Raw genomic sequence first — 16,029 nt, forward strand, 5'->3', positions numbered from 1 at the left:
AAACAGAGTTCCCATTACAGGGTATTATCAATGAGAATACTAGATAGTGATTGGTGGTCCACGTGATTCCAGGATATGAATACGTATCTGGAGGACGTGTTCCCATACACTGCACGTCGAATGAAGACCTTCGACCGGAATCCTATGTTCCTCCGGGACCACCAGGTATTTTCATCGATTTTTTTCGGGTCGGTAGCATTTGTCCGAAGGAAGCCTCCGACCGCAATTTTCCCCCCAATATGATGGTCTGCTTTCTTTAAATAACTGTCAAATATTTGACAATTCCTAAAATCTTGCTCTGGCAATTGAACAATTGCAATTGAGAACCACTGGAATTTATAAAAATGAAACCTCTGAATAGTTTTCTAAATTGGTGTTTTAGCAAACTTGATGCAATCAACCCTCTGTTGATTCAAATGTTCCAGATCAAATCCCCATCTATTATGTTAATGCTACAAAAAACATGAACACACAAATGAGATACGTAAATTATTACTCTAGATCACAACAGGACAAAACATAATATAGCATACAACCAGCAATACGTATGAAGAACATAAATTACACTATAAACATAATCAACAACAGGGTTCTGGTTAGAACTTATGAGATAATCATGAAGAAAAACCATGCTTGCATTCTGATCTGATGAAGGTGATACTAAATTATATGGGAATGAAGTTTGTATGAAATCCTTCTATATATATTATACCTTCTTCTGGAGAAACCTTCTTTTTTCTTGAAATAATAATTGGTTTCACTTCTTCAGCAACTACTTTTTTAGGAATCTCTTGCACTTTAAAAGAACATTATATTTTTTAAAGACTATAATTACTAAAGAAAATGTACAGAATGTAGCTTAACACCAAACAAGACAACACACAATAGACCATTTCTCTTGTATCAATAACGTAACTGTAAAGCTCTGCCAACTAAAAGGTTACTCCACAAGATAAAAGTTCACGGGGCTGGGGGTAATATATTAGCATAGATAGAGGATTGGCTAACTAACAGAAAACAGAGAGTTGGGATAAATGGTTCATTCTCTGGTTGGCAATCAGTAACTAGTGGGATGCTGCAGGGATCAGTGCTGGGACCCCAACTATTTACAATCTATATTAACGACTTGGAAGAAGAGACTGAGTGTAACATAGCAGAGAGGATGTTTCCACTGGTGGGGGAGACTAGAACTAGAGGGCATGATCTTAGAATAAGGGGCTGCCCATTTAAAACAGAGATGAGGAGAAATGTCTTCTCTCAGAGGGTTGTAAATCTGTGGAATTCGCTGCCCCAGAGAGCTGTGGAAGCTGGGACATTGAATAAATTTAAGACAGAAATAGACAGTTTCTTAAACGATAAGGGAATAAGGGGTTATGGGGAGTGGGCAGGGAAGTGGACCTGAGTCATGATCATATTGAATGGCGGAGCAGGCTCGAGGGACCGGATGGCCTACTCCTGTTCCTATTTCTTATGTACTTATTAACTACTGGTAAGGAATGCACTGCCATTGGGAATTTGAGTAACAAGAATTAATGGAATATTTTTACTTTAATATAATATATTTGCTAAAATAAAATACAAAAGGCTTTTTACTCTTTTTGAAATGTTTCACTGAGTATTGTTATGCACATTTTTCCAATAGCAAAATCAGAATTTCATCAGTGAGAAAAATTAATTCATAATTTTGCAAAAAATGGCTTCAATCCAATTTAATTGATGTATTGCCAAAATATTAAGCAATGTTAATGCTATCACAATATTCATAATCTATACACATATATATATGCACACTATGAACAATGATCACAACACTGTAACAAGTTCATGACAGACATTGAGAATATAAGTATTCTCTGCACATAAAGTAATCAGAAGAGTTCCAACTTTGATTTGAGAGATTGTCATTAAAACAAGACAACACTGTCACCTCAGTGTAACAATATCACATGGAAAAATATTTGTATAAAATCTTGTAATTTGTGTACCTTTTACTGGGGTGATTTCCTCTTTCCTTTGAACAGGAACTGGTTCTTCAGTAGGTTTTGCAGCAACTTCTGGCACTTTAAAGAATATTTTGTATATTTAGCCGAAATTTGTCAAAAACAAAAATGAAATGCATTCAAATATCCAATGAAAATCCACACAAAACAGGTAACAGACAATAGTAGCATCCTAATCATGTTTTCCCTTTCAACACATAACTCAAAAGTCTCATCTACATGCTGCCCCTCGGCAACATCACCCCAAAACACCTCAGATTTCACATGTACGCTGACGAAACCTAGCTCTGTTTCACCACCGCATTACTCAACTCCTCCACTGCATCTGATTTGTCACGCTGCTTGTCCAACATCTAGTATTAGCTGAGCAGAAATTTCCGCCAATTAAATATTGGATAGACTGAATCAATTGTCTTTGGCCCCAGCCACAAACTTAATTCCCTAGTCATTGATTCCATCCCCCTCCCTGGCCACTGTCTGAGGCTGAACCAGACTGTTCACAACCTCGGCGTCCTATTTGACCATGAGCTGAACTTCCGACCCCATATCCTTTCCATCACAAAGACCGCCTACTTCCAACTCAGTAATATCGCCTTGTCTCCGCACATGCCTCGGGTGCCTATCCGTGCTTTTGTTACCTACAGCCTTGACTATTACAATGCTCTCCTGGCCAGCCTTCCATCTCTGACCCTCTGTAAACTTGAGCTCATCTAAAACTCTGCTGCCCATGTTCTAACTCACACTCACCCATCACCACTGTGATTGCTGTCATATATTGGCTCCCAGTCCAGCAACTCCTCGAATATAAAAATCTGATCCTTGTGTTTAAATCCCTCCATAGCTTTGCCACCCTCTATCTCAGTCACCTCCTCCGGCCATATGACCCTCGGAGTACTCTGCTTTTGTCCAATTCTGGCCTCTTGTACATCCCCAATTTCCTTTGCCTCAGCATTGGCTGTGCCTTCAGCTGCCTAGGCCCTAAGCTATGTGTAAGGGGGTAAAGTATTGTAAGGGGATAAAGTATTGTCACCAAAGTGGAAGTAGACAGACAGATGGTCACTAAAGTGGATACTGAAGGTAGTGAATTGATCTGACACGTAAAATGGTCCAGATTAAAGGGCTTATCAATATTAGGAGGTTGTGAGAAGTCGGGAGTTTCTCCACCTCAAGGTAGGGATTGTAATATCACCTATTGACAGATTGTATGTAAAACTCGCTTATGTATGTAAAGCTCACTTATAAAACTTGCTTATAAGAACATAAGAACATAAGAACATAAGAATTAGGAACAGGAGTAGGCCATCTAGCCCCTCGAGCCTGCTCCACCATTCAACAAGGTCATGGCTGATCTGGCTGTGGACTCAGCTCCACTTACCCGCCCACTCCCAGTAACCCTTAATTCCCTTATTGGTTAAAAATCTATCTCTCTGTGACTTGAATACATTCAATGAGCTAGCCTCAACTGCTTCCTTGGGCAGAGAATTCCACAGATTCACAACCCTCTGGGAGAAGAAATTCCTTCTCAACTCGGTTTTAAATTGGCTCCCCCATATTTTGAGGCTGTGCCCCATAGTTCTAGTCTCCCCGACCAGTGGAAACAACCTCTTTGCCTCTATCTTGTCTATCCCTTTCATTATTTTAAATGTTTCTATAAGATCACTCCTCATCCTTCTGAACTCCAATGAGTAAAGACCCAGTCTACTCAATCTATCATCATAAGGTAACCCCCTCATCTCCGGAATCAGCCTAGTGAATCGTCTCTGTACCCCCTCCAAAGCTAGTATATCCTGCCTTAAAAAAGGTGTCCAAAACTGCACGCAGTACTCCAGGTGCGGCCTCACCAATACCCTGTACAGTCGCAGTAGGACCTCCCTGCTTTTGTACTCCATCCCTCTCGCAATGAAGGCCAACATTCCATTCGCCTTCCTGATTACCTGCTGCACCTGCAAACTAACTTTTTGGGATTCATGCAAAAGGACCCCCAGGTCCCTCTGCACCGCAGCATGTTGTAATTTCTCCCCATTCAAATAATATTCCCTTTTACTGTTTTTTTCCCAAGGTGGATGACCTCACATTTTCCAACATTGTATTCCATCTGCCAAACCTTAGCCCACTCGCTTAACCTATTTAAATCTCTTTGCAGCCTCTCTGTGTCCTCTACACAACCCGCTTTCCCACTAATCTTTGTGTCATCTGCAAATTTTGTTACATTACACTCTGTCCCCTCTTCCAGCCAATTCTCTATCCATGCTAATACATTTCCTCTGACTCCGCGTACATTTATGCTCTGCAGTAACCTTTTGTGTGGCACCTTATCGAATGCCTTTTGGAAATCTAAATACACCACATCCATCGGTACACCTCTATCCACCATGCTCGTTATATCCTCAAAGAATTCCAGTAAATTAGTTAAACATGATTTCCCCTTCATGAATCCATGTTGCGTCTGCTTGATTGCACTATTCCTATCTAGATGTCCCGCTATTTCTTCCTTAATGATAGCTTCAAGCATTTTCCCCACTACAGATGTTAAACTAACCGGCCTATAGTTACCTGCCTTTTGTCTGCCCCCTTTTTTAAACAGAGACATTACATTAGCCGCTTTCCAATCCGCTGGTACCTCCCCAGAGTCCAGAGAATTTTGGTAGATTATAATGAATGCATCAGCTATAACTTCTGCCATCTCTTTTAATACTCTAGGATGCATTTCATCAGGACCAGGGGACTTGTCTACCTTGAGTCCCATTAGCCTGTCCAGCACTACCCCTCTAGTGATAGTGATTATCTCAAGGTCCTCCATTCCCACATTCCCATGACCAGCAATTTTTGGCATGGTTTTTTGTGTCTTCCACTGTGAAGACCGAAGCAAAATAATTGTTTAAAGTCTCAGCCATTTCCACATTTCCCATTATTAAATCCCCCTTCTCATCTTCTAAGGGACCAACATTTACTTTAGTCACTCTTTTCCGTTTTATATATCGGTAAAAGCTTTTACTATCTGTTTTTATGTTTTGCGCAAGTTTACTTTCGTAATCTATCTTTCCTTTCTTTATTGCTTTCTTAGTCATTCTTTGCTGTCGTTTAAAATTTTTCCAATCTTCTAGTTTCCCACTAATCTTGGCCACCTTATACGCATTGGTTTTTAATTTGATACTCTCCTTTATTTCCTTGGTTATCCACGGCTGGTTATCCCTTCTCTTACCGCCCTTCTTTTTCACTGGAATATATTTTTGTTGAGCACTATGAAAGAGCTCCTTAAAAGTCCTCCACTGTTCCTCAATTGTGCCACCGTTTAGTCTGTGTTTCCAGTCTACTTTAGCCAACTCTGCCCTCATCCCACTGTAGTCCCCTTTGTTTAAGCAAAGTAAGCTTGTTTGAGACACTGTTTAAGCATAGTACGCTCGTTGAGACACTACTTCCTCACCCTCAATCTGTATTACAAATTCAACCATACTTTGATCACTCATTCCTAGAGGATCTTTTACTAGGAGATCGTTTATTATTCCTGTCTCATTACACAGGACCAGATCTAAGATAGCTTGCTCCCTTGTAGGTTCTGTAACATACTGTTCTAAGAAACAATCCCGTATGCATTCTATGAATTCCTCCTCAAGGCTACCCCATGCGATTTGATTTGACCAATCGATATGTAGGTTAAAATCCCCCATGATTACTGCCGTTCCTTTTTCACATGCCTCCATTATCCCTTGATTATTGCCCGCCCCACCGTGAAGTTATTATTTGGGGGCCTATAAACTCCGCCCACCAGTGACTTTTTCCCCTTACTATCTCTAATCTCCACCCACAATGATTCAACATTTTGTTCATTAGAGCCAATATCGTTTCTTACAACTGCCCTGATATCATCCTTTATTAACAGAGCTATCCCACCTCCTTTCCCTTCTTGTCTATCTTTCCAAATTGTCAGATACCCCTGTATGTTTAACTCCCAGTCTTGGCCACCCTGCAACCACGTTTCTGTAATGGCCACCAAATCATACACATTTGTAATGATTTGTGCCATCAACTCATTTACTTTATTTCGAATGCTGCGTGCATTTAGGTAGAGTGTTTTAATACTAGTTTTTAAACCATGATTTTTAGTTTTGACCCCTCCTGCAGCCCCTTTATATTCATACATATTGTCCCTTCCTTACAATGTTTTAAAATGGAGAAAGGCTAAGAAGCAAAGCTTGATGTAAATGAACCATCCTAAGTCACCAAAGCAATATGTTGAACTTTAGTACAGAATGATAGAAAATGGAAACTTACATATTCAGTACAGAACAACACCTATCAAGGACAGCAGGGAATAAGCTGTCTGGAAACATAGATTGTAGCAGCAGCTGCACAAGGGAATGAGATAGTTTTGGCTGGAGCTTATGTGAAAGGGATAGTTTTGGCTGATAACAAGCCCTGGGAAGCAAGGTTAAACCACACGCCATGAGAAACTGAAGCAAGGGTGACACTGTAGAACAACACATTCCAGAAGGTAGACATGTGATGGGAGATAGAAAGGTTGGGGAACCACTCAGCAGCCAGTCTGATAAGGGTCAACGAATCAATGAAGCTCCGCTGATAAGCTGTAGGCCAACCGGTGGTCATAGAAGTTTTGTAGGAGGGTTGCACACCTCGAAAAACTGTATAACTGTGTATGTAGAACTCCCCTGCATATGCTTGAATAAAGATCGGTTGAACCGAGGTTTCGTCTGAGTGATTCTGTAGTCGCTATACGGGCGGGTGTCGACTCCTTATATCAGGGAGTCCACTTTGAAGAAGAGGTCTTCTTTTTACCTCAACACTGTAGAATTCCCTCCTAAACCTCTCTCTCTCCTCCTTTAAGATGCTCCTTAAAACCTACCTCTTTGGTCAAGCTTTTGGCCACCTAGTATCTCCATATTAGATTGCCGTCAAATTTTGTCTGATAATACTTCTATGAAGCTTTGGAATGTTTTACATTAAACATGCTATATAAATGCTCGTTGTTGTTAGATCACAATAATAATCAATTTTGTACATGATTTTACATCAGTGAAACAGTGGCAGTTAAGATCAGTGGATTTTCTAAATTAAGGTATTTCACACAATTTTCAAAAATCTCTGTTAGCTTTACAATTAGAGATTTTTTTTCGAGCGGTAAAGAATGTAAATGGAATTATGCTTTTCTTAAGGCCAATACTACATCAACTTAGAAAAAACTCAGCCAGGGAAACAATCCCCTGGCTAATTTTTTTCAGGAAGGAAAAATCTGTTGCCGGTAACACCTTGTGGATAACACAAAATTACATCCGACTGGTTGGTCAAGAAGAAGTGGCACTGAGTGTGCAGATAGGACATTAACAATGACAAAACTCTGACATTTTCTTTTGCTGACAGTGGTAAATGAACAACTAATAGTGGCTTGCGGTGAACCAGAAGTCCAGCCTGAAGGGCAGGAGGATTTAAAGATGCACATTTTCCAATCACTTGCTTTGAGCCCAGCCATAACAGCCAAGCTCCACACTGATTGCACCCTGTGTAAGGTACAGTTAGTAGCCAGCATTTTAGAGGAGTAAGACGTTGTGTGATAAACTCCAGTTTATGTTGTAGTAAGATAATCTAGAAGATTAAAAAATAAAAGTTTAAAAGATAGTTTTCAAATTAAAATGATAAAAGTGGACTCCTCCACTCCCCCCTTATATTTGAAGAGGTTCATAATCTGGGGGAAAAAAATAATATAAGTTCTAAAAGATAGTACTTATGATCTTGATTGCATTCAGACAGTATCATACGGCAACTGGATGCTTATATTGAAATGTTTTATCTTCACCTTCATTGAGGCAACAAGAAAAATCCCAAAGAGCCATGCATTTATGATTCATCAAAGCAAACAGTTGTTTCACCAGCTTTATCATGGGATTCCCAACAAGTCCAGGTAATGGACTAAAATTTCCAAGGCAAGCTATTGGTTAAGAATTCAATGCAAAATTCAATTTATATAATATTGGTGATATTAAAATATTATATGTTTTAATACTAATAAACTAATTTTAATACTAATAAACTAAGCATGACAGTATCAACATTATTTTAAGTACAAGAACAGCACGACATAGTAATAGAATGGCACAAATTCACAAACAAACAGTTAAAACAGCACGTCATAAAATAAGATGAAAAAGTAGCAGAGCATTGGCAATTTGAAGCCTCTTTCCCAGATAATTACAAGAGGAATACACATTTAATCAAAAGAACAACGCTAGTATAAAACACGTGGCTTCTTTTCTACCTTTTATTGGAGAAACCTTTTCTTTTTGTATAACTGGTTTCACTTCTTCAGGAACGAACTCAGGAACCTCTGGCACTTTAAGGAATTTAATTTTTGGACAACAAAGTATGAAAGACGTGAGCTTAAAACATTATAACGCAGAACTGCACATGACATTAAACACAAAAGAAGCAACTAATACATTGCACAGTCACACAATAATCTCTCATTTGCATCATGGTTCTGATATGCATTTACTTATTATTGCCTTATGCAACCTAGTTAATTAATCCAGCAGCTATGAGTAATTACGCACAATCCTTTGGATATTTTAAGGTTTAGTTCTCAACTAGCCCAAGTGATTTTAGCCGCAAATCTCCATACATTCTATCACTTCCAGTAGCACAATGAATATGATTTTTTTTATGGCCAGAACTCCATCGCCCATATAGTCTCTGGTGTTGTCCCCAGAATTACTTTTCAAACAAGCTGGCTTGTAGCAGTTCCATGCTATTGGAACAGCATGTTTATGACTATACATGTTCATGACAACTAAACTGCCATGTTGGAAGCAGGAAGATATGCCTGTTTAACAACATTTCAAATCTCTTTTCAAAGTAAAGGTGCATATATATAATTAAAGGGCCTTGGTGAGGCCTCACCTGGAATATTGTGTTCAGTTTTGGTCTCCTCATCTGAGGAAGGACATTCTTGCTATTGAGGGTGATACGTCCTTACTATAGAGTATAAATGCACACGAGGCCCATGCTTGAGAGAAGGTCAGTCTGTGACCTGTCCTTTATTCCTTAGCACTCTAGTGATGAAGGTGGGTGGAGCTTCCCCTTTTATACCTGAAGGTCCAGGTTAGGAGTGTCTCCCACCTCGTGGTCATTGTTCTCACAGTGTACAACTTAGGTCAGATTATACACGGGTTACAATGCTGGTTGAATACATGACAGAGGGAGTACAGCAAAGGTTCACCAGACTGATTCCCGGGATGGCAGGACTGACATATGAGGAGAGACTGGATTGACTGGGCCTGTATTCACTGGGGTTTAGAAGGATGAGAGGGGATCTCATCGAAACATATAAAATTGTGACAGGACCGGACAGGTTAGATGCAGGAAGAATGTTCCCAATGTTAGGGAAGTCCAGAACCAGGGGTCACAGTAAGGATAAGGGATCTCATAGAAACATATAAAATTCTGACGGGACTGGACAGGTTAGATGCAGGAAGAATGTTCCCGATGTTGGGGGAGTCCAGAACTAGGGGTCACAATCTAAAGATAAGGGGTAAGCCATTTAGGACCGAGATGATGAGAAACTTCTTCACTCAGAGAATTGTTAATCTGTGGAATTCTCTTCCACAGAGAGTTGTTGATGCCAGTTCGTTAGATATATTCAAGAGGGAGTTTGATATGACCCTACGGCTAAAGGAATTAAGGCGTATGGAGAGAAAGCAGGAAAGGGGTACTGAGGTGAATGATCAGTCATGGATGGTGGTGCAGGCTCGAAGGGCCGAATGGCCTACTCCTGCACCTATTTTCTATGTTTCTATGTTTAGTTCCAAATATGATGTGTAGCATGGTGATGGGGATTCTCAACCTTGATCTCCAGTAGGTGAAGATTTCCTGTTGGTGGTTTCAGGAAGCAAAGTGCTAATCAAGAAACCAAAGTCGTTCACTAATGTCTGGTTCACCTACTATCACATCTGTATGTTCTCATGTATGTATGCATACATTTTTCGCTAATGTTTACTGTAATATAAATATAAATCAACCAAGCAACCATTATTTTACAAATTAAAAAGCTGAAACAAAATTCTCCTTTTCCTCCAAAAATGTTGTAAGTTAAGATTTTTATATCATATCACATTATGAAGTTAAATAACTTTAGTTGCAATAACACTAATTAATTATTAATACATTGACCAAAATGAGAATACATTCATTTCTGGCACTGTAATATTCACTGAAAACCAGTGTTTCTAATTCAATGTGTCCCTTAATTTAATTGATAAGTAAGCAAAACTATAAATGACAATATACAAATACAGCAGGACACAACATGAATACACAAACATACACACACACACACACACACACAAGACACAGTCAGCTAGATCATGTAATTTATTTTTATAAAATCATTTTAAAAGAACTGTATGCATATTTCCATACCTTTTGTTGGAGGAACTATTTCCTTTCTCGAAACAGTAACTTGTTTAACCTCCTCAATAACAGGCTTCTTTGGCACTTTAAAGAACATTTACATTTTTAGATAAAATTCATTGAAGAAAATGAAAATTACTTGGAAGATGAAACAAAACATATGGAACAACAGTATACATTAAAAACAATTAGACCTCAAAGCACAGCCACCTGATGTCAAGAATATAAGTGGTAAATGTATACCAATAATCATGAATCTTATAGTAATGTTTTTATTAGTGGGAACACTAATACAAAATGTAGGTTCAAAAATCTACAATTGGTAGCTAAACTTCAAATCAAAATGTGTGGGGGGTGAAACGTGAAAACAGCAATACTGCACTCAATTTTGTTGGAGGCGAATCAAACCCTCTATTGTAGATAGTTGCTCCAAAAATATAATCACAGGGAATCAAATATAAAGATTGCATCAGTACTTTGCTTTTCAAAACTAATGATGATGCTCTACAGTCCTGGTAGCATGAGATAGATGTGCAGCTAGAAAAATAACTGCAGGCTTGGTCTGAGATGATCATGCTGCTAAAACTGATCCAGTTGCCCTAGAGTGTTTATAGAAATGGGGGAGGTTGTATGTGAGTCACTGATTCATATATTCAATAGCTCTTGAGATCTGGGCTGGTTCAATGGATTAGAAGCATAATTAGGTGACCCCATTATTTAGAAGAAGAAATTTGACTCTGGGAATTATAGATTTGTCAGTTTGATATTATTTGTAAGGAAATCATTAAAAGTTATTGCATGAATGTAATTTATGATCACTTAGGGAGATTAGTGGTTATTTGAGATTCCCAGCATGGCTTCAGGAAACAGAGTTTCTACCTCCGTAAACTGATTGAGTTCTCTGAGGAAGTCTTCAAAATAGTGGATGATAACAACAACCCTGTTGATGTTATATATCGAGATTTCCAAAAAGCTTGCGACAAAGTGCCACATAGAAGATTACTAGAAAAAAATAAGTCACACAAGAACAGAGGACAGGACAGATATAATGCGGGACAGGTAACTGGCTGAAATCTCATTGGTATAACATTGCCATTAATATAAATGGATCTGAACGGGAGCTGGTCACAAGTGGACATCCTCAAGGTTCCATGTTAGAACTATTGCTATTCAACATTTTCATTAATGATTTGGATGAAGACATTAATGGAACCATTTGTACAATCACAGGAAAATGTGGACAGGGGTAAGCCTTTTAGACTAAATTAATATGCTGCTGGACAATTTGTATAAATTAGGAAACTAGGCCCATAAGTAGCAGATGCTCTTATTGTTTCTTGGCATGTTCAAGGGAGATATCTGGGGTTAACAGTTGACAACTTGTTAAAAGTGTACCAACGGTGTGAGGTGCCTATAGTGAATGTAAATAGAGTTTGAGTGTGTATTGCAAGGAACATCAAAGATAATACAAAGAGCAGTTTAGTTATACTATACAAAGCCTTGTTAGGTCTGTACTTGAACTATTGTGTCAGGCTTTGGTATTCGCATATGCTGAAGGACATTGAGGCTCTGGAGAATGTGTAGATGAGGGCTATTGGATCGATATCTAATCTTAGTGTTCTCTGTTATCAGAACAGTCTCTGAGTGTTAGAGTTATTTATTTTGGAAAAGCACAACCTTTGAGGGGGCACCACTGAAGTTTCCAAAGTGCTAATGAGATCGGATTTAGTCTATTTTGATGTTATTTGAGATGGATAGGGATGGTAGAACTTGATATAATGCATATAAAATCCTGAGACAAAAATTTAGCTTTGATGCCAGGAGGTATTTATTTTCACAGAGTTACTGCCCTCTTAAAATTTTAACCACAACTTGATTGAAATATGCAGTGGGTATGGGTTTGATGCAGTCCTTTAAATGAGAACTTTACATGTTCATGATTGAAGAGGATATTTCTAGTTATAGAAGTTAAGGTTTAGTTTGTAATGGGTTAAAGCAGTCTCTCAGAGCTTTGCTCAATTGATCCATGCCTTTGTTATCTCTAGACTTGACTACTCCAATGCTCTCCTGGCCAGCCTACCATCTTCCACCCGCCATCAACTTGAGCTGATCGAAAACTCTACTGCCCGTATCCTAAGTTGCAGCAAGTCTGATTCACCCATGATCCTATGTTCGCTGACCTACATTGGCTCCTAGTCTGGCAATGCCTCGATTTTAAAATTCTCATCCTTGTTTTTGAATCCCTCGCTAGCCTTGCCCCCTCCCCAACTCTGTAACCTCCTCCAACCCTACAACCCTCTGAGATCCCTGCGCTCTTCCAATTCTGGCCTCTTTTGCATCCACAGTTTTATTCACTTCATCTTGGCGGCCATGCCTTTAACTGCCTTCTAAACTCTGCAATTACCTCCCTAAACTTCTCCGCCGCTCCTTAAAACCTACCTCTTTGACCAAGCTTTGGTCATCTAATATCTCCGTATGTGGCTTTGTGTCAAATTTTGTTTGATAATGCTCCTGTGAAGCACCTGGGAAAGTTTTACTATGTTAAAGGCGCTATATAAATGCTATTTGTTGTTGGAAAGGAAATTCACAGAGGTTTTCATAAATTGATCATAGTTTATTTCTTTGCTCTTCTGCTTCTCCTAGAAAATTGTGAGGTTGCACCTTATTTTTTGACTCTACTACTCCGCTTACCACATTATTCCAAACAGGTCCCATTCTAGGTTAAAAAAAACATTCTTCCTGACATCTTTTGCATTTCATTCTCATTAATTTCACGTGTGCTGAATATGCAAACTGGAAGGACATTACAAATCAAAGACAACATTTTTAAAACAACATTTATATAAAACATTGCATTGATTTGTATACCTTTTACTGGAACATCCTCTTCTTTTCTTGCAATAATGGATCGTTGAACTTCTTCAGTAACAGGCTTCTTAGAAGTCTCTGGCACTTTAAAAAACGTGACATATTTTAAAATTTTGGCCAAATTCATCAGTGGTAATTATAAACCTAAAGTAAACTATTGGTAAATGTGAAACATACAAATGACAAAATACATATTGCTGCAACATATTGCATGCACATTAATAACATAGCACAAATAAGTATTTATGGACCTGAAATTGCGGTCGGAGGCTTCCCGTGGGCGAATGCCTCCGAACCACAAGAAAAGTACGCACCTACCTGGTGCCTCCGTATCTTCGGACTCTTGCAATCCTGGGCCTGCAAGCGTACACCTGCATAAAGGCCCACATATCCCAGGGGCGCATGCGGTTCGCAAGCATCCCTGGGATCACGTGGGCTAGGCACCTACCAACCAAACCATTATGCTCATGGGTATTCGATTAAGAAACATAGAAATTAGAAACATAGAAATTTACAGCGCAGAAGGAGGCCATTTCAGCCCATCGTATTTGCGCCGACCGACAAAGAGCCACACGGCCCTTGGGCAGCAGCCCTAAAGGTTACATACAAACTCATGAACAATGACGGAAAGGCAAAAAGCACCCAGCACAACCAGTCCGCCCCACACCACTGCAACACCCCTTATACTAAAAACATCTACACTCCATCCCAACCGGAGCCATGTGATCTCCTGGGAGAGGCAAAAAACAGATAAAAACCCAGGCCAATTTAGGGAGAAAAAAATCTGGGTAAATTCCTTTCCGACCCATCCAGACGATCGAAACTAGTCCAGGAGATCACCCTGGCCGTATTCTATTTCCTGCAGTACTTACCATTATATCTGCGCCGACCAACAAAAGGTCATCCAGTCTAATCCCAGTTACCAGCTCCAGGTCTGTAACCCTGCAGGTTACTGCACTTTAAGTGCCCATCCAACCATCTCTTAAAAGTGGTGAGGGTTTCTGCATCCACCACTCTTCCAGGCAGCGAGTTCCAGATTCCCACAACCCTCTGCGTAAAGAAGCCGCCCATCAAATCCCCTCTAAACCTTCCACCAACCACCTTAAAAAATTTGCGTATGGAATTCCAATATGCATATTAGGAATAACATAACATTTAATTAAACATTTAAAATAAAAATGTAATTAAAAAAATGTCTTATACATTTTTAAACGGGCCAAAAATAACAAACTAATTTTAAAGGTTTTTGAATGTTTAAATGATTAAAAAAAAATTATTTTTATATTTATTTAAACCCTTACACTGGTAAAAGAAGGCCCTATGCATAAGAGTTTCGTGGGCATTCACCGAACAGTAGTTTGGCAAATAGCCCAACTCTCTGCGACCAAATGTTCATTTCCTGCACAATCAGATGATCTATCAAGCTAAAACTTGACCGATTGCAAGTTCCGATTTTCCGCGCATGCGGAAATCTGGAACTTGTGAGAAACTTACAACCGCATACGCTGTGTGGATAGCACAGACACGATGAGACAAATGGCCTCCTTCTGTGCTGTAAATTTCTATGATTCCATGGCCTTGGCAGTGAGTGCCACCTCCAGCAACTGAGCTACTCAATGCCGGAACAAGTCAAATGATTTCATCAGGTTAGTCAAAGTAAGAGGTGACAGCCACAATTTAAACCAATGCAATGTTAAAAACATGTTTTACAGTTACACCACTTTGCCCTCGCCATGTTCAACACCATGCACTACTCCCTGAAATGTCCATGAGAGCGCATGACACCCTTCACGCCCTTTTAGTTCTCCTGCAAGTGTACCTTAACTCACAGACTAACTTGTAAGAGCTGGTGACATAAATATATGTTGGCTTGTTTCTTTCATCTGTTCTGACTCCCATTAAAGAATGCCTACATTCCATATGTTGAGTAGATTGGCCCTATACTCTCTGGAGTTTAGAAAAATGAGAGGTGATCTCACTGAAACATAAGATTGTGAGGGTGATTGCCAGGGTGGATGCTAAGAGATGGTTTCCCCTGGCTGGAGAGTCTAGAACTAGGGGGAATAGTCTCAGGGTAAGAGGTCAGCCATTTAAGACTCAGATGAGGAGGAATTTCTTCACTCAGAGGGTTGTGAAACTTTGGAATTCTCTGCTCCAAAGGCCTGGAGATGCTGAATCATTGAGCATATTCAAAGCTGAGAAAGATAGATTTTTGGACGCTAAGGGAGTCAAGGGATATGGGAATTGGGCGGAAAAGTGGAGTTGAGGTCGAAGATCAGCCATGACCTTATTGAATGGCAGAGCAGGTTCGAAGGGCCAAGTGGCCTACTCCTGTTCCTAATTCTTATGTTCTTATGTTGTCATGGCTTGAAGCCCCAATCCAGAGACTTGAGCATATAGTACTGACGGAGTGTTGCACTGTCAGAGGTACTGACTTTTGGATAAGATGTTCAAACTAGGTTCTGTCTGCTTTCTCAGATGGATCAATACCTGTTTGTGGAACCTTGCTATGTCCAAGTTGGCTGCTGTGTTTTCCTAGATTGCAACAGTGACTAAACTTCAAAAAAATACTTTATTGGGTGTGTAGCACTTTGGGACATCCTGAGGTTATGAAAGATGCTATATAAATAAATGCAAGTTCTTTGATGGCAAGCAGAGAGCTTCCATAAACTCTACTTCCTTCTTAAAAAAAAGGCAAAAACAGCACAAAACAAATGGTATGGTACGGTTTTTCAATGTTGCA

The 16,029-nt window shown here is 39.5% G+C and overlaps 1 protein-coding gene across 2 annotated transcripts in view; it reads right to left on the reverse strand.

Moving 5' to 3' along the window:
* Positions 1-16,029, reverse strand: part of ttn.2 (titin, tandem duplicate 2) — a 413,561-nt gene that overhangs the window by 200,538 nt on the left and 196,994 nt on the right. For both annotated transcript variants that reach the window (XM_070875791.1, XM_070875789.1), the window contains 5 exons: positions 13,287-13,370; positions 10,428-10,502; positions 8,269-8,343; positions 1,986-2,060; positions 713-796 (listed from right to left, as the gene is read on the reverse strand). In XM_070875791.1, coding sequence (XP_070731892.1) covers positions 713-796; positions 1,986-2,060; positions 8,269-8,343; positions 10,428-10,502; positions 13,287-13,370 — 393 coding nt within the window. The remainder of the gene's footprint in view (positions 1-712; positions 797-1,985; positions 2,061-8,268; positions 8,344-10,427; positions 10,503-13,286; positions 13,371-16,029) is intronic.

The sequence above is a fragment of the Pristiophorus japonicus genome, chromosome 3 (assembly GCF_044704955.1).
Source record: "Pristiophorus japonicus isolate sPriJap1 chromosome 3, sPriJap1.hap1, whole genome shotgun sequence".
NCBI classification, from domain to species: domain Eukaryota; kingdom Metazoa; phylum Chordata; class Chondrichthyes; family Pristiophoridae; genus Pristiophorus; species Pristiophorus japonicus.